This window comes from Equus asinus, chromosome 10 (assembly GCF_041296235.1).
Source record: "Equus asinus isolate D_3611 breed Donkey chromosome 10, EquAss-T2T_v2, whole genome shotgun sequence".
NCBI classification, from domain to species: Eukaryota; Metazoa; Chordata; class Mammalia; order Perissodactyla; family Equidae; genus Equus; species Equus asinus.
Window position 1 is genome coordinate 30,826,497 of NC_091799.1, and position 20,928 is coordinate 30,847,424.

General features: G+C 53.8%; 1 protein-coding gene across 8 annotated transcripts in view; it reads right to left on the minus strand.

Annotated features, from left to right (window-relative positions):
• Positions 1-20,928, minus strand: part of RGS3 (regulator of G protein signaling 3) — a 118,334-nt gene that overhangs the window by 56,763 nt on the left and 40,643 nt on the right. For all 8 annotated transcript variants that reach the window (XM_070518932.1, XM_070518931.1, XM_070518934.1 and 5 more), the window contains 4 exons: positions 19,360-19,556; positions 16,967-17,050; positions 11,458-11,569; positions 5,348-5,391 (listed from right to left, as the gene is read on the minus strand). In XM_070518932.1, the coding sequence (XP_070375033.1) occupies positions 5,348-5,391; positions 11,458-11,569; positions 16,967-17,050; positions 19,360-19,556 (437 nt within the window). The remainder of the gene's footprint in view (positions 1-5,347; positions 5,392-11,457; positions 11,570-16,966; positions 17,051-19,359; positions 19,557-20,928) is intronic.

Here is a 20,928-nt window from a genome sequence, read left to right on the forward strand (position 1 = left end):
CGGACACAGCCGTGCGGCCTTCTGCAACCCCACTCCTGCCTGGCACGTGAGCTGGGCCTGATCAACTGAGAGCAACAGCAGGCTCCAGCACTGCTGTCATTTACATCTCGCCTTGCAATTTACCCTTGTTAAATGCTGCTGTCTCGTCTCCCCATCTAGACTAGAAATTCCTTCTAGGAGGGCCTTTTTCAGCAGGGCCTAGCACAGTGCTTGGCAAATAATGGCCTCAGGAAGCTCTGGCTCCCTGGAGGGACTTCTGGGATGACGTCAAAGCCAGGCCAGCTTTGGCACAAGCACGGGGGAGCTGCTGGGACCCAGAGAGCCAGCCGAAGTAGTCGGAACGTGCTGGGGGCGGGGCAGGACAGCATGCCCAGGGTTATCATCCACTGCAGGACACTCTGATCAGGGGGTTGCAAGCTCTTTCTGACTCCGCTGGAATCTGATTATAACCCCACAGGGCTGCGATTAGATGAACTCAGCCAGCGAGCTAAGAGCATGACAGGATGGCTTGGAACAGAGAAAAAGACAATGTTTCGATGCAGTCCTTTCTTGTTTTGCAGTTGGCAGACCTGGTTTGAATCCCAGCTTTGCCACTTCCTAGCTGGCGACCTCAGGAAAGTCTGTAAAATGGAAATGCTAAGACAGCACGTGCCTCTCAGAGCTGTGGGGAGGGCGAGCAGTGACAACCATCTCAGGCCTCCCTCAAACCAGCAACGACTGTTGTTATCACTCGGACTTCATTCACTTAATAACATTACTGAGCACCTGCTGTGTGGCAGGGACTGTTCTAAGCCCTGGGGTAAAGAGGGAAGGAAGAGAGACCAAGCTCTGGCCCTCAGGTTGGGGGCAGAGACAATAAACTGATCAACAATTAAACAATATAATTACAAGCTGTGAAAAGGCCAAAATGGAGAAGTCCTACTCGAGCCTGGTGGGCAGAGAAGGCCCCTCTGAAGGGGCCAGCAAATGAGCAAAGGCCTGAACAATAAGGAGCCAGCAAGGAAAGTGCTTGGGAGAAACTGTTCCAGGCAGAAGGAACAGCCAATGCAAAGGCTCTGAGCTGGGGTGGTTATCTGCCTTGTCTAAGAGCATTTGGAGACATTTTCTACCCTGCCATCCAGCCCAACCCTCAGGGATGCCACCCTCCAGGGCGAGGCCACTTCCCACGCTAAGTGTTCCCAAGATACCAGCCATCCCTCTCCTGTCTCAAAGTGCTCAGAAGCTGATCTTCCTAAAAGCAAGAGAGGAGAGAGGGAAGAAGGCCCCACCCCCGGCTTCAGGGAACTGGCCGATGTGGGAAGGCAATCCGACCACTTACCAGCAGGGTCTTCCACTTACCGGAACCCCCAGCCCACTGCAGGGGAAGGGCACGCCCAGCAAAAGACCCTGAGATTCCCTAGGGAGAAGCCAGGTGGGGCAGGAGCTGACCTGAGGGCCCTCTGCAACCTGTCTCATCATGTTCCCCCTGCGAGGGGAGGCGTGAGGCACGGACGACGGCCCCTTCCAGCTTGGAAAAGCCATGGCTCCACAAAGCTGGCCCTGGCCTGAGCCCCCCAGCCCTGCCTCTACCCAGCTGTTTGGGCTTCAGCAAATCTCTTAATCTCCCTGAGCCCCATTTTCCTCCTCTCTTTCTGTTCTGAAGCAGGAATTCTGCCTTAATAATAATTTCTTGTATCTAACCATCAACGTTTAAAAGCACTTTCTCCTCCGTGACCTCATTTGAATCTTGACAATTCCGTGAACAGGTACAGAGGCCACAGATTGTTACTCCCATTGTATGGAAGGGAAAAAGCAAGGCTCAGAGAGCTAAGGGCCTCCCTGAGGGCTTATGGCCAGTGAGCAGCAGAAGACAGACTCAGAGGCCCAGAGAAGCACCTGCTGTGATTTCTTCCCCAGAACCTGGGAGGCCTCCTAGGAGGCAGCCGCACCGCCGGCTGGCAGGAATGCTCCCCTTTGCACACTGGGCCTCGAAGCAACCAGAGTTCAAAAGCCTTCAGAAGAAGTCTGTCGGCCAGTGGGTCTCAGAGCAGCTGCAGAGTTCACTGGCAGCTTCTGTACAGCTGTGCCCTGCTCTGAGCTCCAGGACGGTGGCCCCCTCCTCCAGAAGCGCAAAGAAACTTCCCCACTGAAGCTGAACGGGCCTCTCCCAACGAAGGGCTGAGACAGCCACCGACCACCCCAGGCCCCACACAGTGCTCAGTACTTCACAGCAGTGTCCTCATCCTTCTTCCCACAATCTCGCAAGGCAGCAAGCAGGGATGGCACTCAGGATGGCCACCGCATCGCCTGTATTGACAGTAGAGTGCAGGGCTGGGCCTTGCCCCTGAAAGGGTGAAGCTGTGAGCCCTGCAACGATCGAGGACCCAGAAGGCTTTTGAAGCACCAAAGACCTGAACCCAGGCCTGGCCTGGGGGTAGGGCTGGCTGTCTGGGATGGGCACCAATTTGGGAAGACCCTTGCTCCAAAGCCTCCCTCTCTAAGTGCTTCTGGAGCTTTCGAGGCTGGCCCAGGCAGGAGAGAGAGCAAGGAGCCAGCTCCCTCCAGGGAGCCTGAATTCCCATCCACCTCAATCTGTCAAAATCAGGGGCCCCTATTGCCTGCCTGGCAGCCCCAGCATGTGGACCATCTCTCAGTCCACTGTGTGAGCCAGCTCATCGGTTTCAAGACTGGTGCACACTGTGCCCCCAATACCGGCCTCCAGGGTCAAGTCTGGAAGCCGCCCTGAAGGCATCCTTAACACGCTCAGATGCAGGCCCTCCTGACCACAGGGTGGTTAGTCAAGCACAGATGCAGATGCAGCAGCCCTGCGCCCCGGCCTCTGCATTCAAACACGAGCATCCCCAGGCCCACCAGACCCCCAGGTCCTCTTGGCCTCTTTAAAACCCCCATCTTGCCTCATCTCCTTTTCCTGAACTAATACCATCTTTGTAAATACTAAAACCTCTTCTGCTACGATTTAAGTTTCTTCACTTGCTTTGACAAACATTCTCTCGTTTAATCCGATTCTCCTAATTACTCTATGAGATGGGGGGGGGGGCGAAGGAAAGGCACAGCTGTTACCACGTTTCAGATGAGAAGACTAAGGCTCAGAGAGGTGAAGTCGGCAGCCCAGGAGGTCTCAGGAGAGGAGAGATTCAAAGTCTGTCCTCTGCCTCCTCCAGAGCCTGGGATCCTGACCCATTTGTACAACTGCATCCGTACATTACAAAGAACGTGAGATCTCCCTCTTTGCTTTCTTTTCAAAAGATCAATAAATCATTGGTGATGTCTCTAATGGAGAGTAAATGAATATGAAAAGCTGTCCCCCTGTGAGGAAGCTGGCAGTAACAAGAGCTGCCATTCATGGGGCTCTCACCGTGTGCCAGCCTCTGTGCGAAGTGCCTTGGATACAGTATCTTATTGAATCTCATTTAATCATTACAACAGTCCTGCAAGGTGGGCTGCATCAGCCTGGTTTCAGAGATGAGTATGTGACTAGCCCAGATCGCTCAGGAAATGGCAGAGCCAAGGTTCAAATCTCGGTCTTCCTAACCCCAAAGTACAGACTCTTAATTTAATGAAGCCAGGATCAGATTCTAACTTAGAGAATGGTCCCCCGGCCAACATGCCCTTTGACCCCAGGGCCCCCAGTGCAGCCAGTAGTGTGCTGCATCTGTCCCATGGATTTGCAGGGGCTGAGGGACACTTGTCCAGGTGTATAGAGACCCCAGGGCCAAGGACTGCTTAGGACAATCTCACCCAGGACCTACTGCTGGGGAACACTCAGAGCTGCTGCCACCCGGGCCCTTGGGGCTTTCTCAGTGCGGTGGAAAAGCCTCTCCAAGCCTGCCCTCCCTGCCCTGGTTTCTTCTCGGGGGCCACGTGCACATTGGGTAATGAAGAAACCACTGTTGGAAGTTCCAACCAAGATGTGAGTTCGGAGCTCTCCATGGGATCCAAAACCACTGGGTCAATCCTGTTCCCAGCTACAAGGCAAGAAGGCCTCTTGTCTTCCCCGCATTACAGACACGCCTCTCGTAAATAACAGCCCATTAAGAGAAAAGAAAGACTTCTGGCTGCCTGTGAGCTTCAATCCCCCAGCCCCTGGGGTCAGATCACCTGGCACTTTACAGAAATAAGAGGCCACAGATCAATCACCCTTCATCAGTCTTTGGAGGGTTAGGAGTCACAGCTCCCTGGAAACCAATGAGCCAAAGTGCTTTTCTCTGGGAAAAACAAACCCAGCCTGGCAGGAAGCTCTCTTGGCGGTAAAGAACCTGGAGGCTCACTTCAGGCCCTGCCAGAGAGACTCAGCACCCAGAGGGGTGAGGCTGGAGGGGCCAATGCCCTGGCTTGTCCCTGGCTCACGGCTTCTAAACTGCTCCCTTGGTTCTGTGGAACTGAACACCGCCGGCTCTGAAGCGCCAGGAACTGAAGGAATGATTTTCAATTACAAACAACACACATGTTCTTCTCAAAAGGGTGCACCTCTTGGCCAGCCAGTGTAGACCATGCTCCACCCACAGAGTATGGCCAGTATAGACTTCTACAAGACAGGTGGCAGGACTGTTGAGTGGGGCAGACATAAGCAGAAGCAGAGGGCAGGAACGGGTCGAATGAATTCTTGCTTGGAGCAGATAGCACCCCTACTCATATTGGCAGAGACACAAGGTTGGGAAGAGAATATGTGCTGAAAATCGAAAAGAATTTGTACGGCTCATTGGTTCTCAAATTTTCATCACCAAGGACCTCTCTGATTAAACCCCTGGTGATGATATTGCATTTAGCAAACCATATCAAGCAATAAGTTGTTGGCCCGACTTTGCTCAGCAGAGGCCCAGCACCGCCCATCCGAGCTTCTGATCAGACTGAGGTAACCAGGACACCAATCACAGACAACTGATGTTTTCTTTAGCCTGTGTCATCTGGCCCAGGTAAAGGTACAATTACCCTCAGGCCGTTTGAAAACACTGACAAGACCCTGTAGGAGGGGTCATGGGTGGTACTTCCTAGAAAAAGAGGAAGAAAGAGGCTCGTGCAAGGAGTGCAAGGATCAAGGCACGTGCTAGACAGAGCGAGGGGAACCAAATAAATAAACAGGGTGATCGACAGGTGTCAGGCCACAGCCTCGCTATCACCCTGTAGGTGCTGGAGACCAGGAGGTCCTAAGAGAGGGATCCTCCAACACTTTCATGTCCAGAGACACAGGGGCAGGGACGGCTGTTCCCAGTCTACAGAGCAGGCCACTGCCATTCTGGACCTGCCCAGGACCAGGGCATGACATGGTGTGGAGGCGGGATCAGCACCTTGGCCTAGAACCCAGCCCAACATCTTCCCTCCAGTGCCAGGTCACAGAGAGAGGACTCACCTCTGCCAGATACAGCACACAGAATTTCAGGTCTTCTGAAGAACCTTGGAGGGAACAAAAAGTGAGACTTGCATTAGAACTGGCCACAGAGTCACCACAGTTTGCTCCAGCACAGCCAGCTGTCTCGCCCAGAAGGCTGTGTGTGGGATTTCCTGCAAAAAGAGGAAGAAAGAGGCAGGCACAGGGGACAGGGAAATCTCTGGAGGAAAGCTCACTTTATAACTAACCAGGCGGAGGCCCCGTGGTAAGGCCCTACAGGTCAGCCTCGCCCAAGGAATGCTGAGATCTCGCCCCCTGAGACGTAGCCAGGAGCTCCCTCCAGGCATCACGCAGCCAGGTGCAGGGAGCTGTCCTCCATCCCAAGAAGCTGCCTCCTTTCTTCCCTGCAGTGAGGGACACGGAGGCAGCACACATTTGGGTTTTCCATCCAATACTCCAACTGCCTTCGCCATTTTGAAATGCAACAAGGAACCACTTAGTTGCTGGGTGGGCCTTGTTTTCCGCTAAGGAATGCATGAGCTGTGCAGGGAATTCCCAGTCACAGGCTGGGTGGAGCCCAGAGATGGCTCCCCGGCCCAGGCCCAACCCCTCACTGTGTTTTCCTGGAGCCACCTCACCCTGGGTCTAGAATCAATCATTCACCAAGCCCTCTCCACCCTGAAGGCAGCTGGGAGGAACTGTCCCCTCCTCCAGCAGAGGAGCTAATGGAATACCTACCCTAAAGTGGAAGATGACTTGGTCATCTTCCACCAGGTCAGCACCTCCCCGGGCAGGCTGTCATTTTTGAGGGAAGCAGACATACAGCATGTCTAACAGCAAACACTTAAAGTGCCCTGGACCTTTAGAGTGTCACAGTGCCACGTGCCACCACTGTGCCCAATGCTTTACACGTGTAAGCTCAACCCTCACAACAACCCCTATGAGACAGGGGTTCTCATACCGTGATTCATGGGAGAAAACGGAGGCACAAATGAGCTGAGTAACATGCCCCAGACAGAAAGGGGAAGGACCAAGATTTATGCCCGGGAAGCCTGGCTCCAGAGCCCACACTCGGCCCACTCCATACCTGCCTCTCAAACACCCACCATGCAGGCCCTACCCAGCCCCTCTGCCACTGTAAGACACCAGGCCCAGGACTGGGCTCAAAGCAGATCCCTCCACACACAGCCAAAGCAAAGAAATTGTCAAAGAAATCAAAACGTGTTGCAAAGAAAAGGTGGCAAAGGAAAAACAGAGACAGTGGGTCAAGCCTATGCCTAAGAAAAGTAGTGAGTGAGGGCCCTCGTGTGGGTGATGGCCAGGCCCCCTTGGAGTAAGGACAAGGGCAGTTCTCTGGGTAAAACTCTCCCGAGGGCCCGGGGTGCCAGCCAGAGCCAGAATAAAATAGCCTATCAGTAAACGGGGTTCGCCGCGGACTGAGAATACATCCTTCTACTTCTCCCCACCTAGAGACGGGTCGGGAGGGAGGGAGCCCTGCTCAGAAACCCATCATGTTTAAGAAACCTCTAATTTCAAAGCTTCTTCAGTTCCTTGTGTTGCTGAGGGTGGAGACAAGGGGAGGTGGTTTCTTCTGTTTAATAAAACACACTGGGACGTTTCCTTGACTTTCCAGAAGCAGACCTTAGTGCCAAGGGAGAAACAAAAAGATCCATGTAAGAAAAGAACAGAAATTTGGGTTTTAGAAGCTGGCAGTGGGAGAAGAGAAGGTTCTAGAAGGGAGGGGAAAGCCAAGGAGATGGGTGCCTCAGGGAGACAGGAGGCCGAGAATGGGGGAATGTAGCCTAGGACATAGTCTCCATGGCAATGGATGGCTGATGGATTGCCTCGACAGCTCTTCTGTGCTGTGACACCCCCCACCTCCTACATTACCCCAAACCATTACTGGAATCGGCTCCACACCACAGCCTTGTGCTGGTGGCACTTTGAGGGAAGGACAGAACGGGGGCAGTGCTCAGCATGGCTCAGAGTCTCATAAAAGGACAACGAGCCTCAGAATCCAACGGTGCCGGGAAGGAGCTGCAGCTGCGGAAAAGCAGGCTGCAAGGTGGCTGACCCAGGAGAGGACCTCAGCCCCACCAGAAACCTTCCTGGAACATTAGATGGGGCTCTGGACTTTCCAGAGTGTGGAAACAGGGACGACTGCGAAGGAAAAGAAACAGTGAGGCAGCACACATTCGGGTTTTCCATCCAACACTCCAACTGCTTTAGCCATTTGAAAATTTAACAAGGAGAAATTTGGTCCCAGGGTGGGGCTTGCTTCGCACCACGGAATGCGTGGGCCGGACGGGGGGGATCCACAGTCATGGGCTGGGTGGGGCCCAGAGATGGCTTCAACACCCGGGTCTGACCCCTCTGTCATTTTCCCAGAGCCGTGTCAGGCCTGGTCCGAGATCCCAAACTCAACCATTCTCTAAGCCCTCTGCATCCTGCGAGACACGCCAGGAGGGCTGTTGTGTCCATTTTCCAGATGCAGAAACTGAGGCCCAGGGAGGGAAAACAACTTACAGGAGGCATACAGCGAGTAAGCGGCAGAGCTGAGATTTGAACCCAGGACCACCTGCCTCCAAAGCCTGGGTTCTGACCACTCTGTCACACTTGTGCCCCCCAACCAGCTGACTCATCAGTCATTCCACCAGCTATGTGCCCCAGAAGTGGGAATGCGTCTCTTCCACTGCCATCGCCTCGGGGTCAGCACTGAGGTGGGCTCTGAGGATGTGCTCAGAAGATGGTTACAGACTAACTTTAACTCCAAGCATTCCAGCGGCTGGGACCTAAGCAGCTGAGTTTCCAAGGCTGGGCACCTGCTCCCCAGCATGGAGGGAGAGCTCAAGAATCAGCTGGACATTTCCAGGCCATCCTGAGAGACCCAAGCAGGTCAGGAAGACATGCTGTGGGCGGGATGCTGGCCGCCTGGGAGGCAGAAACACAAAGAGCAGCAAAGCCAGTGGGCGGCAGCGGCAGGAAGAGACCACAATGGGCCCCGGCTGACCGGAGATATCCCAATTGTTAGCTCCCGCTCTCTGCCCATTCCCATTACACTGCCACTCAGCCCCACTGAAGCTTGGGGGAAGCTGGGCAGGAGGAGGGCAGGCAAGGTTTAAGTGGCCACCAGCAGGGAGCCCAGGGGGAGGAGCGCCCTCGCAGCCCCCTGAGCTGAGGCAGTGCTTCTGGTCTCCTTTCAGTCATTCATTCATTCACTCAACAAACAGTCACTGGGCACGCATGACGTTCTGTGCCCTTTGCTAGACCCTGGGAGTACACTTGGCCAGCAGAGCTAAACACCCTTCAGACAAGTGTCAGACAGAGTTTATGGTCCCTGGGTGGGGCAAATTCTCCCCCTGCCCGGGAACGACCCTCGCCAGCCCCAGCCCCCAGGAAAGGCTGGCTGTGCTCCTTGTCCACCGTCTTCTTTGCCCACATTGAACTCTCCGCACAAGTTGATTTGAAAGAGACTAGAAACCCAGCAGTTGTGAGTAATGTTAATCAGAGACCATTCGGACAACAGAAGCTCCAGCTGAGGCCCCAAATGCCTCTCTTAAAAGCCTCACGCAGGCCTTGCTGCCTCAGCGGGTCTCTGGGGGCACCCAGGAGGCAGGCAGGAAGTCGGGCACCAGGACACAGAACACCGAGTCCTGTGGCTCCAACTCCAGCTGCAGGAGGAGGGGTCACCGAACTTCTGTGAGCCCCAGGACCCACAAGCCTGTCTCACAGAGGGAGGCAGGGGAGGAAGCCCGGGCTCTGCCAACGCCTGGGAAGAGATCTTGGCGATGGAACATGCACCTTGAGTGCTTGCTGTCCCTGAGCCATTTCCTTCGCTCCCAGCAGCGCCCAGCCTCCCTGGAGAGCCACATTCACCGTGTGTGCTGACTGCCACTGCTGGAGACGGGCAAGACAATTTGTCTGCACCAAACCATTTGCCCAGCAAGCCCAGGACAGGCACACACATGCACACACATACACACACCCATCTCCCATGCCAACAAACAGGCTCTAATGGCGGTGGCCATCTCCCCTGGGGAGTACTGGCCTTGGCCACCCTCAGCCTGCCATCTGCAGGGAGAGGATGTGGTCTCCAGCCCAAGGAAGCCATGACCGCACAAGGCTGTCGCTCACATGGGCTCAGCATCTGGAAGGTTTCTCCACAGCACCCCAAGGCCCCATAGCACCCACGCTGACCAGCTACCCCCCCGTGGAAGGTGGAGCACACCCTGCCTCTAACTTCCAACCTTGGGTCTGGGGGCTCCAGGAGGGGACCATCCAACCCATTCTTGGTGGAGGCTCCCCTGAGGGATGGAGCAGGACATACGGGCACTGTCCAGCTTCTCACAGCAACCTCAGGGTGTGTCTGGGGATGTCAGGGCCAGGAGAAAACACAAAGAGCTGACCCAAGCCCCCACCCACAGAAACTAAAGCCCCAAAAGGGAAAGGGCCAGTCAATGTCAGTCACCCCAAACTCCCAGAAACTACCCCCTACTCTTCCACTGGCCCTTTCGCTCCCATCCCAACACCCTCTCAAAGCACAGCCAGTTTGAGTCCCTCCTTTCAGCAGGAGGCTGAGCAGACCAGGGTCCTGGGCTTGCGGCCCCAGACCCGAGGGATGAGCACAACAGATAAGAGTGTGGCTCTATAATCAGTCAGCGTGTATTACAGAGCACCACCCCCAGCACCCCTCAAAGGGCCTGGGTCCCAGATGCCTGAGTGGGGGGCGGGCAGGTCCACAGAGGAAGGGACTGCGCAGTTTGAGGGTGTGTGTGTGAGTGTGTGTGTAAGCGTGCAGGGGGTGGGAGGGACAGGAGAATGGGCATGTAGGGGAGGCTGGGTGGAGGGAGGGAGGTGCAGGGCAGCAGGGAAGCCAAGGGCAGAGTCGCTGTAGCTCTCACCTGCCCCGCTCCCGCGGCGGGCGGGCACCGGGGAGCTCCCTGGACCACCAGCATCGGAGCTGAACTTGTGCAGAGGGCGGCTCCTCAACCTCCGCCCTTGATCAGGCCAAGCCCGCCCCGAGGGAGGGGCCGGCCCCCCCCCCCCCCCCCCCCCCCCCCCCCCCCCCCCCGAGCAAGGTGACTTGCCTTTTCCCCCCAGTGGCCACCCTGGTCAGTGGGCAGGAGAAAGCCAGAGGCCAAGAAGGAGAAGTCATAAGTGACTTCCTGCAGGGCGGGAGCGTGGCGGTTCTCACGAGGCCGGTTGTAAGGAGGAGGAACAACAGGGGCGCCCAGCACACGGGCCGGGTTTGCAAACAGGCAGGAAGTTTTCCTGGAGCAAAACCCGTCAAAACAGAATTCTTTTGCCGGGTAATATTTTCCTCCCTGCCCCTGTCACCCCTGCTCCAGCAGGTCTGTTGTTGTTTTCATAATCTGGGAGAGGAAATTGAGCCCCTCTCTGCGGGGACCTCAGGCGCCAAACCAAACCGCTCAGCAGATACTCCCAGCTGGCTTCCCGTTCCCGAGGGGAGGAGGGCGCGATGGAAAGTTTGGGGTAGACAGTCACTCCACGCTCCCACGTGCTCCTGCTCGCCAGCCCACAGCCCCCCGTGCTCCAGCCTCCTCAGGCTCTGGCCTGGGGGATGCAGCCGAGTGGAGAGAGAGCAGCGGCCTCTTGTCCCGGATATGTGTGGTGAATAGGGTGACGACCAGCATTTATTGGGCACCTGATGTGGGCCAGAACCTTTGCATAGATGACCTAATTTGACCTTCACAACAACCTTCTGAGATACTATCACCTTTACACATGAGGAAACAGGCTCAGAGAGGTTGAGTAGCTTTCCTAAGGTCACACAGGTAGCGAGGGACAGGGCCGAGACTTGAACACAGGTCTGTCTGAGGCCAGAGCTCTCTTCCCACTCCACTCCATAACCTCCCTGAAACATCTCTGGAACAGAAACCTCCCAGCAAAGCTCAGGGTGTCCATGGAGGCTTGCCAGCCTAGTGGAATGCCAATGTCTGAGAGTCCACCAGCCCAGGGCAGGACCTGACCACGCATGCTCAAATGCCCCACTGATAACTGGCGGCTCAGCGGCCAGAGGGCTGGACCCACCCTGAGCATCCAGGCGACCCAGAGCAGCAGGCCTCGGGGCAAGTGGGGAGGGGATGCGGGCACCTTGGGCTCGTGCATACCTTCCTGCAGCTTCACGCTCTGCAGGTAGAGCGGGTTCCTCAGGACGTTGCAGCGGCCAGGCTCGTCCTCCTTGGTGAAGAGCAGCAGGTCCGAATAGGCAAACAGCGTCACCTGCGTCAGGAGAGAGCAAAGAGGACCAGCTGCTCAGCTGTCCCACAGACCAGGAGCCACCACTTCCCCTGGGGCTCTGAGCAAGGAGTCCTCGTCATCGCAGACAGGGCAAGACTTAGCCAAGGGCAGAAACTGGTCTGCAGTCGAAACTGCCCCCTTGCCCTACAGATTTCTACATCTCCACTCTTCAGAGTAGGAAAAAACAAAGAACAGAACGGACCCTCACGTTCCCTGGCAGATGACCTCAACACACCTCTCCAGGCCTGACACCCCACAGGCCCACCTCTCTAGCCAAACACCCCTGGAATCCCCAGCCCAGCGCCCTTGGCTCAGAGCCACCCTTGAGCTGCAGAATGTCCCACATTCGCTTGCATCGTCCTCTAAAGGTCTGGCTGAGAGAGCACTGGGCTTGGAGTCCGAAGTCAGGAGGCTCCTCTCCCAGTAAGTAGCCATGAAAACTGGTTAAGTCCCTGAGCCCCATCGCCTCGGTTTTCTCATCTTTACAAACAGGCGAGTCCCCGCCCGGCTTCCTCCCAGGTGCCTTTCACAAGCTCCTGTAGACTATCAATCGAAGCATTGTGCAATGTGGGTATTATTACCAAATTCCTTGCGGATAATTTTAACTGCGATAAGGCGCAATCAGTTCAAGAAAAAGCCAGTTACTTAGCTCCAAGACAGCCACGTACAGAACTTTTATCTCTTTAACGCACTAGCTCCTCCAAAAATAAAGGAGAAAGTTATTTTTAGACAGTATAGGTAAACCAACAGGCATGCTTGGCATATTTTTATGCTACAAAAATCCACTTGATCCTCTAATGCCGCTACAGATTACACTGTTCTTTGTTTTGTAAATCCTGCAGTGGACTTTAGTCAAAAGCAATAAAATCCAATTTTAGATTCTCCAAAGAAAACAAAATATTATTAATGATGTGAACCGCCCTCTGAGACGTCAAACTCTGACACTTCGTCTCTCCTGAAGTAAGAAGCGTGAGCCCAAGGGCTTGGCCGGCCGGGGGGCGGGGGAGGGGGGGGCCACAGTGGGTGAGTGTGACTTTGTGGCGGAAGTTTAAAAAGCCAACATTTAGCCATCCGACTGGTAAAGATGATCTCGCACCTCTAACTCTGAGTCGCTATCCTACAGAAATACTTACAGGGATACACAAATATGAACCCATAAGGATGTTCTCAGCAGCATTTTTGTAATTAAAAAAAAAGAACATAAAGACTCATCAAGAGAGAATGGATAAAACAGACTATGCTACCTTCCTATGGTAGAACTTGAATGCAACTCTTAAGAGAATAAAGAAGTGCCCCATGGGGGCAGAAATGGAAATCTGTTCATCATAAGTCAAAATAGTGCAACGTGCAAAAATATCTACAGTGGAATCCAGTTTGGTAAAATAAAACTGTCAATCTGTTTATACTTTTTTTTTTTGAGGAAGATTAGCCCTGAGCTAATATCTGTTGCCAATCCTCCTCTTTTTGCTGAGGAAGACTGGCCCTGAGCTAACATCCGTGCCCATCTTCCTCTACTGCATATGTGGGACGCCTACCACAGCATGGTGTGCCAAGCAGTGCCATGTCCCCACCGGCGAACCCCGGGCTGCCGAAGCAGAACGTACGCACTTAACCGCTGCGCCACCGGGCCGGCCCGCTACACATTTTTAAGATGTTTAAGACACTCACCACACTCTTCTCTCTGGGGAGTGGCATCTTACTTCATTTATTTCTGTTGAATTTGCCTTATACGACAATGAGAAGCTGTTACTTTTGTGATTTAAAAGTATATAAATGTTTTTCAAGGACCACTTGGCGTCTTCAGTGTAACTCAAGAGGTTTGAGGGAGTCTGGGTCACAGAGACGATAGGGGGCATTCCTGAGCAGGAGGTTCCAATGGGAACCCAACATGAAGGCTCCAGAACCCTGGACCGAAAGGGTCCTGGCCGTGACTCTCTCCAACCCACTTTCCAACACAGCCCTGACACAACACAGCCCAACAGAAGCCTCCTTTGTTGAGTACTTACTTTCCGCTCAGTGGATCCTCACTTATAAACAACGTCATGGCCTCATTTATACATGAGGACCTTGCAGCACAGAGAGGTTAAGTAACCTGTCCAAGGCCACACAGCCAGGGACCACTGCCCAGGTCTGGCTGACCCCAGGCTCTCACTGTACACAGAGGTAGCAGTAGGCCTACAGCGGGCCTGTCCCTGAATGTGAAAGAACTCAAGCTGGGATCAAAAAAGAGGAGCTAAGGAGACCCCCCCCAAAAAAAAAATGAAGTTAAGAGAGGGGAAGAAAATGATGGGAGAGTTCAGAAGGATTTGAGAGGTTGGTTGTCTGAGGGGAGGACTTCCAAGTCCAAACAGTGGGACGGAGGAGGCGCTCAACTGGCTGAACACAAGGCAAAGCTCAGGCTCCCCGACCCACTCACAGGAAGCCTCGAAGCCATCTCCGGACTCACCTGGAAGCTGGCAGGGGAGGGGGTGGAGGAGACAGTCTGTCAGGAGCCCAAAAAGTCACACGATGGCCCAGGCCCAGAGAGGGCTGGATGGAGAAGAGTCGGGCAAGGTGAGAAAGGCTCTGACTGCCACTCTGGCCCCGACTCCCAGAGCTGAGAACCTGGTCTAGACAGGAAGTGATTAAGGCATGAATGAAGAATTTCCCCAAAGGTCGGGTCAGGGAAAGGACAGCACTGGCACACAGCGGGAGGCAGGGCCGAGGGGCGAGCATGCCAGGGAGGGCAGGTGGGCCCCCCTCCTGGCTCACCAGCATCTTGCTGGCCTTGCTCCCATCTCCACGGCCCAGTCACCTGCTGCCTTCCACAACAGGCCATGGGGGCCGCCAGGTGTCTTCCCCACACTTGCTCCAAAGACACACCTATTTTTCCAAAGGGTCAAGGTGGAGGGATCGCTTGCTTAGGAAATCCTTGAACTTGGAGGGTCACTTCTCCCAAGTAGCCCTAAGCAAGCTTCCTCTGGGAATCGTGCCCAAGGGCAGGGTTTACAGAAAAGACCTTGGTGCCTAATTAATGGTAAACTCAATGAGTCAGTGCGCAAAATGAGGGCGTGTCTGTCTTGTGCCCCACAGGACGGAACCTCTAGCACAGGGCCTGGCTACACTCTAGATGCTCCGTAACCAAGGCTGGAATGTAGAAATGAGGCTGCTCCAGATGCTGATTTGATCTCAGGGCACATTAATCAAGTTTGTGACTTGTGGGCGAGGGAAGATGAGGGCAGTTCACAGTGTGGGACTGGAGCAGCTCACAGACATTAGCAAACTGTAGCATATTCAGAGAAGAGATGGGACAAAGAACCCACCGGGAACGTTCCAGGAATAAAGAACTCTGTGGAGCGTGAGGGCGAACTTGCTACAATTTAGCGCTCTCCGGTAACAAAACTGCTGCCTGGAGGGCCTGCCTATACAGACTCACGAACTGGCTGGAAAACCATCAGCTAGAAAGTCACAGGGAGACGATCAGCACGGACGACTCGTGAGGCCCCAACCAACACTGCCCTTCTACAAACTCAGCCAACTCCTCAGGAGTTGGGCTATATTTTAGGCCTGAATAACACGATCCACATCTTTGCTTCCTAGCACACTTCAAGAAAAAAGAAGTGTCTTTATTTTACTTGTCTTCAAATCGCTTCTTTCAGTCTCCAAAAGGAGTCTCTTCTAAGGCTCCACAGATCCACCAGGCAGAGATTTTTTTGACAGATTGGAACAGGAGTCAGCCCATTGCTTCAGCTCGTGCTTGCTAGTTTGTTTTGAAACCAACATGCCAGAGGTGGCATGGGATGCGGGAAAACACAGGTGAGCCAGGGATCCGAGTGCTAATCCTGGCTCCATCTCTCATGAGCCTCGAGACCCTCAGGCCCCAGTTCATCTCGGTGGGGCCTCAGTTTTCTCATCAGTAGAGTGGGGACAATTGTGCCTCTCATGGGGGTGCTGCAACAGCTAATTGAGAGCTGGTGTGTAAAATGCATGCACAGTGAGGATACACACAAGAAGTGCTCAGTGTTTGCAGACTCATTGGTGAGCTGACAAACAAAGAGCAAATTTAGACATATTTGTGTGTTGCAGGGTGGCTGACTTCTTCTGAGGCTTGTGAATTTATAGCCACACCTCACTTTCTGTCCCTTGGCCACCTGTCTTAGCTCTAGCCCTCCCCACTTACTCACCAAGCACAGCTCCAAGTGCCTTCTTGTTCCTAAAACTCCAATCTCCCTCAGCAGATGAAGTTTTACCCCCAATTCAGAGGACGTGCTGAGGTTCTTAAGAAAGTTCCCAAAGAAACGTAGTGAGCAAGGCCAGTGTGGTAGAAATAAGCACAAAGCCTGCCCAGGAAGCTCCCTTGGAAGAGACGACGCTCATTTGGAATAGTATGTGAGTTCTAGTCTGCTTGTTTAAAAAAAAAAAAAAAGGCAACAACCTGCTTTAGCCATAATTACACATGATGTCCCAGGATGCCGAGGCGGAAAGCGCTCCTAGAGATCAGGCAACCTCGGCTGCCTCAAATACACACCCACCCACTGCTCAGAGGAGAGGGCTGAAGAGGAAAAAGTCACGAGTGAGCCAGCAGGGCGGGAGCCAGCTCCATGTTTCCTGCCTCCAAGTTTCCTGATCTTTCTGACTACCGCAAGCCACCACTCAACTCAGCCAAGCCACGCTGCCAGCGCTGAGTCAGGGCCTGACCTGCAGCAAGCCCCCAGCTCCTCTCTTCAAGGCCCCCAGGTAGCCCAGTCAGCTCCCAGGGCTCCGATTTCCATGCCCAAGTAGATCTCGGCTCACGGGACTGTGCTGGAACCTGGCCAGCTCTGGGGATCGTGTGGGTGAGCGAAATTCCCCCCGTTAGAGATAAGCCGGGAGCAGCCTGGAAGAATGTCATGGTCTCCCCACCCAGGCCTCTGTGGGCAGAGCTGAGCCCAGGAGCAATCACACACTTATCCCTCAGAAGAGGATTTGAGATTTAGGTTAATACAGACACAGAAAACCTGGGTAACTGATGCTCCTCTAAAAATTCTCTTTGGCTGATTGCTTTAATCTTCTCACCCACAAAGTCATTCATCATAGCTAGGGTGAACTGCCATCTCTTCTGCCCCTTAGAGGAAGTCGGCATAAACAAGGGGATGTCTTTCAGAACTTTCTAACCATCAAAGATGGACTAAACAGCTTTGAGAGGTGGTGAGTTCCCCATCGATGGAAATGTGCAAGAAAAAGCTGGGTAGCCATTTGGTAAGGAGGGCATGGAGGGGGATGGAAGACTTTGCAGGTTTCTTCCACCCCGAGATTTAGAATTCTAAAACCATCAGGAAGAGAGAAACGTTAGAGGCTCGGACGATGGCTGATGCAACCCACCAGAAAACCCCAGCTGGGAAACACGTGTGTGAGTCTTACCTCCGCAGCCTTGTTCCTCCCCTCGTACAGCAGCAGCTCCTCCGACAACAGGAGGGTCCGGGCAGGGTTACAGAGATCTAAAGGCTGGAGACAAAAGTGGGCAGGTCCAAGAGGCCCGATGGAGATGGTGGGGGTGGGGGGAGGCAGCCTGCCCAAGCCAGCCACAGAGAAAGAGCCCTGTCTGCCGGCTGAGCCCGCCCTGTCACCCCAAGAACCACACGCCCCCTCATACACAGATGGAAACAGAAAGACAGACAGTCTCGTCCTGGGCAGAACTGTTGCTGCCACCTTCCCCACCCTGAGAGCTCCACTCTCTGGCAGGAAGTCCAACCACGTGTCTAGGCCTTTGCAGGCCTCCTCCCAGCTCCCCCACTCCCCTGGCTCCTGGGCCCTCCCAGCGCCCCTACTCCCCATCCATCCTGTTCATGCCTCAGAGGAAGGTCCCCAGATTTGGTCACCTGAGTCCCTTCAAGGCCAGGCCAGTTCCTGCTCCACATTCATAACACACTTGAGTTCACTGATTCCTTCTCAGCCATTAGTTTCCAGAGACCAGTTCTCACCCAAAACTCTCACCCCACCCATCACCCTGCCCCATCCACCAAGGAGCCCGGCCCCGTGCCCAGCCCAGAGAAAGCTCCCGAAGGTCTGGATTACCCAGCAGGACTTATCCTCATGAATACATATTTATAACATGGCTTCTAGATACCTGACACCAAGCAAGGCTGGAAGAAAGCCAAGGAAACAAATATCAACTCCACACAAGAACCTGGGTGGATCTTACAAATAAGGTGAGGCAAAAGAAGCCAGGCTCAAAAGAATATACGAGGCCTGGTTTCATCAAACTACATTCAAAAAAAGGTCACTTAGGAAAGCACACATAGACAGTAAAACTAAAGAAAAGCAGTGAAATGATTATGACAATAGTCAGGTGAGGTGGCACATCTGGTGTTGGGGGAGGGCATGGTGACAGGGAGAGAGATCCACAGCTTCTGGCGTGGTGGCAGTGGTCCCTCCCTTTATCTCAGTGGATATCCACTTTATTTGTTAAACTACACATTTCAGTGTTATGCCATTTTTGGTTCATGTATTTTATAATTTAAAAGTTTTATAACTTTTTAAAAACTGACTTTCATTTTTTGTAAAAATTAAAACACGAGAACAAAAAATAACCCCTATGGATGTTAAGACCTTTGTGGTTACATCCTGAGAAAGAAGAGACCCAGAGCAAAGCAAAGCCCATGCCCTGGGGACGGAGTTGTCGGGGAGAGGCCATCTGTCAGAGATGCGTTGTGTCCTAACCAAGTGTGAGTTCTAAGATCCACTGGGCGGTGACAGGCCCCCAGCGGGATGCCAGGGAGACCAGAGAAGGAAGGCACAGTCAGAACGGAAGCCTTTGGGGCTGTGTCATCTCTATAATGCCGATGAGAGGATAAACTAAGAAAGTGTATCTGGAAAGCGATTTGTCAATATGTATAAAGAGCCTCTAAGATGTTCGTGACCCATGACCTGGTCATTTCGCTTCTAGGAATCTCTCCCAAAGAAAATAATCAGAGGGGCATTCATGCACAAGGATTTTCATCACAGAGTTATTTACAATAGCAGAAGAAGTAGACATAACATAAGTTTCTGAATAGAGAACTGGGTAAATAAATATGGTACACCCATAGGACATAATATAGCATGCAACCACTACACAATGAGGCTCAAAGAATATTCCATCATGTGGGAAATGCTCAGGCTGCAATTTTCATTTAAAACAGGCAACAGGATGTGAAATGTACAATAAGATCTGTTTGGTTTTTTTTAAATGTGTACATGTACACAGAAGAGACACCTAAATGCTCACACTGGTTACATCTGGGTGATGGGATAAATAAAGGTTTGGAAACGGGGAGGAAGAGAAGGAAGAGGGAGAAGTCAGAGGAGAAGGGAGAGCTAACTGAATCTCAGGCCGCCGGCTGATGCTGGCCAGACATGTTTGCAAAGACCATGGAGAGCAGACAAGAGGCCAGACCTTGAGGCTCTCCCTTGGTCATTTCCAAACAACAGACCACTGGACGAGCCAGGAAGGAGGAGCCTCAGCACACAGGCCCTGTGACATCGCAACAGGCAGCTCTCGTGTGCCTGGCCTGTCCCCAGAGAAAGGGGAGGTCAGGGGGACAGGGAGGGGACCCCCTTGTTGCTCAGCTTCCCTGCCCCCACTCCCCTGTTCCTCCTCCTGGAACCCTCCCTCTGTCTAACCCCCAGAATCCCAAGCACCGGAAGCTATTTGTCTTTCCTGAAAGGGGGCCCTGGGTCCTGGAACTAGGCACCATCCCTGAGTCTCAGGACAAAGGACCCTCCTCTTTCTCACCTCCTCCAGAGAGAGCCCTTGGGGCCAGCCACCAGCTCACCTGGACGAAGACAGGGAACACCAGGACCTTGGGGGCCAAGGTGACGTAGGTGCCATAGCTCGAGTGTGGGGTGTGCGGCCTCATGACCGGGCAGTTCTGGTAGTTCCCGTGGCCTTTCATGGTCTGCACCGTCTTCATCAGCCGGGACTTCTTCCCCAGGCCCGTGTACGGCTTCCCTTGGCTGGGACTCCCCGACTCTGTGGAACAGAGATGGGGGCCGTGAGGCATTTCCAACACCCCTGCAAAGGCACCCCTCTGCAGAGACAGGGACACGGCCTCGCTCCATCAACAGCCGATTCCCGAGCATCCCCTGGGTGCCAGGTCCTGCGCAAGGGCTGAGAACACAGGGGGGGCCTCAGAAGGGTCTCGGGCCTCAAGGAATTCTCTCGCATACCATGAGAGATGCTGACACGTAAACAAGCAACTCCTGGGCCTGGACCGAGCTGGGAACCACCAGCTGTGATGGAGGCAGCAATCTCTGCCTGGTGACCGGGGGCCTGAGTCAGACTTATCAGTTTGGCCTCGTACTTTTAAAAATCAGGAAATCTCTCATATTTGAAAAACCAAAAGATCTGACCTCTGCGGGCCCACAGTCCCTCAAAGAACAAGCAATCAGAGCAGAGCAGCGGCTGCCCCAGGTGAGGAGCACCTGCTCTCCCCCCTGCCACCATCCCCACTGCTCCCTGCACATGCCCAGCGCAGCTCGCCCCTTCCAATGCCTCCCAGGTCCATGGATAAAGGGACTAGAGAGCCCGTCTCTGCAGTGGGAGCAGAGACAGTGGGCGTTCCCAGGATGTATCGGGGTCCGCCCCCTACTAGCCATGGGAGCTGGAGCAGCCTGGCTCACTTAAGGCATCTAGAATAAGGAGCCGCACCTGCTGCTCCAGTTCTCGGGGAAGCGCACCAGCTCTGAGGCCACACGGCTGTGTCCAAATCCCACTGCCCTGCTTGCTAGCTTGGTGACCTTCGGCGACTCACTTCCCGGCTCAGAGTCTTGGTTTCCTCAACTGCAATAATAGCAGCAAGCTCCTGGGTTGCTGTGCGGATTACATGAGATGCTCCAAGTAAATAAAGCCCCTAGAACAATGCCTGGAGCCTGGAAAGCGTGCGATAAAGTTAGCTGCTGGCTTATTATGGTTCTTGGTGTTTTAATTCCTCCGCTTGGAAAAGCAGGTTAACCGGCTGCCCCCAGGGACTCTGGGAATCCTAGGCGTCACTGGATCCAGGAGGCACTCTGGTTTGGCCACCAACTCACAAATTATTCTAATCAGAAAAAGGAGAGAGAAAGAGAGAGACAGCCCCAGGGGAGAGAGCAGAAGGCTGCAGGGGATCCCTCTTTAAGGGACACTGATGGTCACTCCTACTCAACAAGGGGTGGCATATTGGTCTTTATCAGGTCCTGTCCAATGGGCAGAGGAGCGAAACACAGAGTAGCTAAAAAGTTGGGGATTCTTGGATGCAAGCAGGTAGGAGGCAAACTCCAGAGCATTCAGGCTTCGCACATGCCTAGGACCCCTCCAAGGGTTCTCGGCCAGGTGGGCAACGGACCAGCCCTCCCGACCCACATGC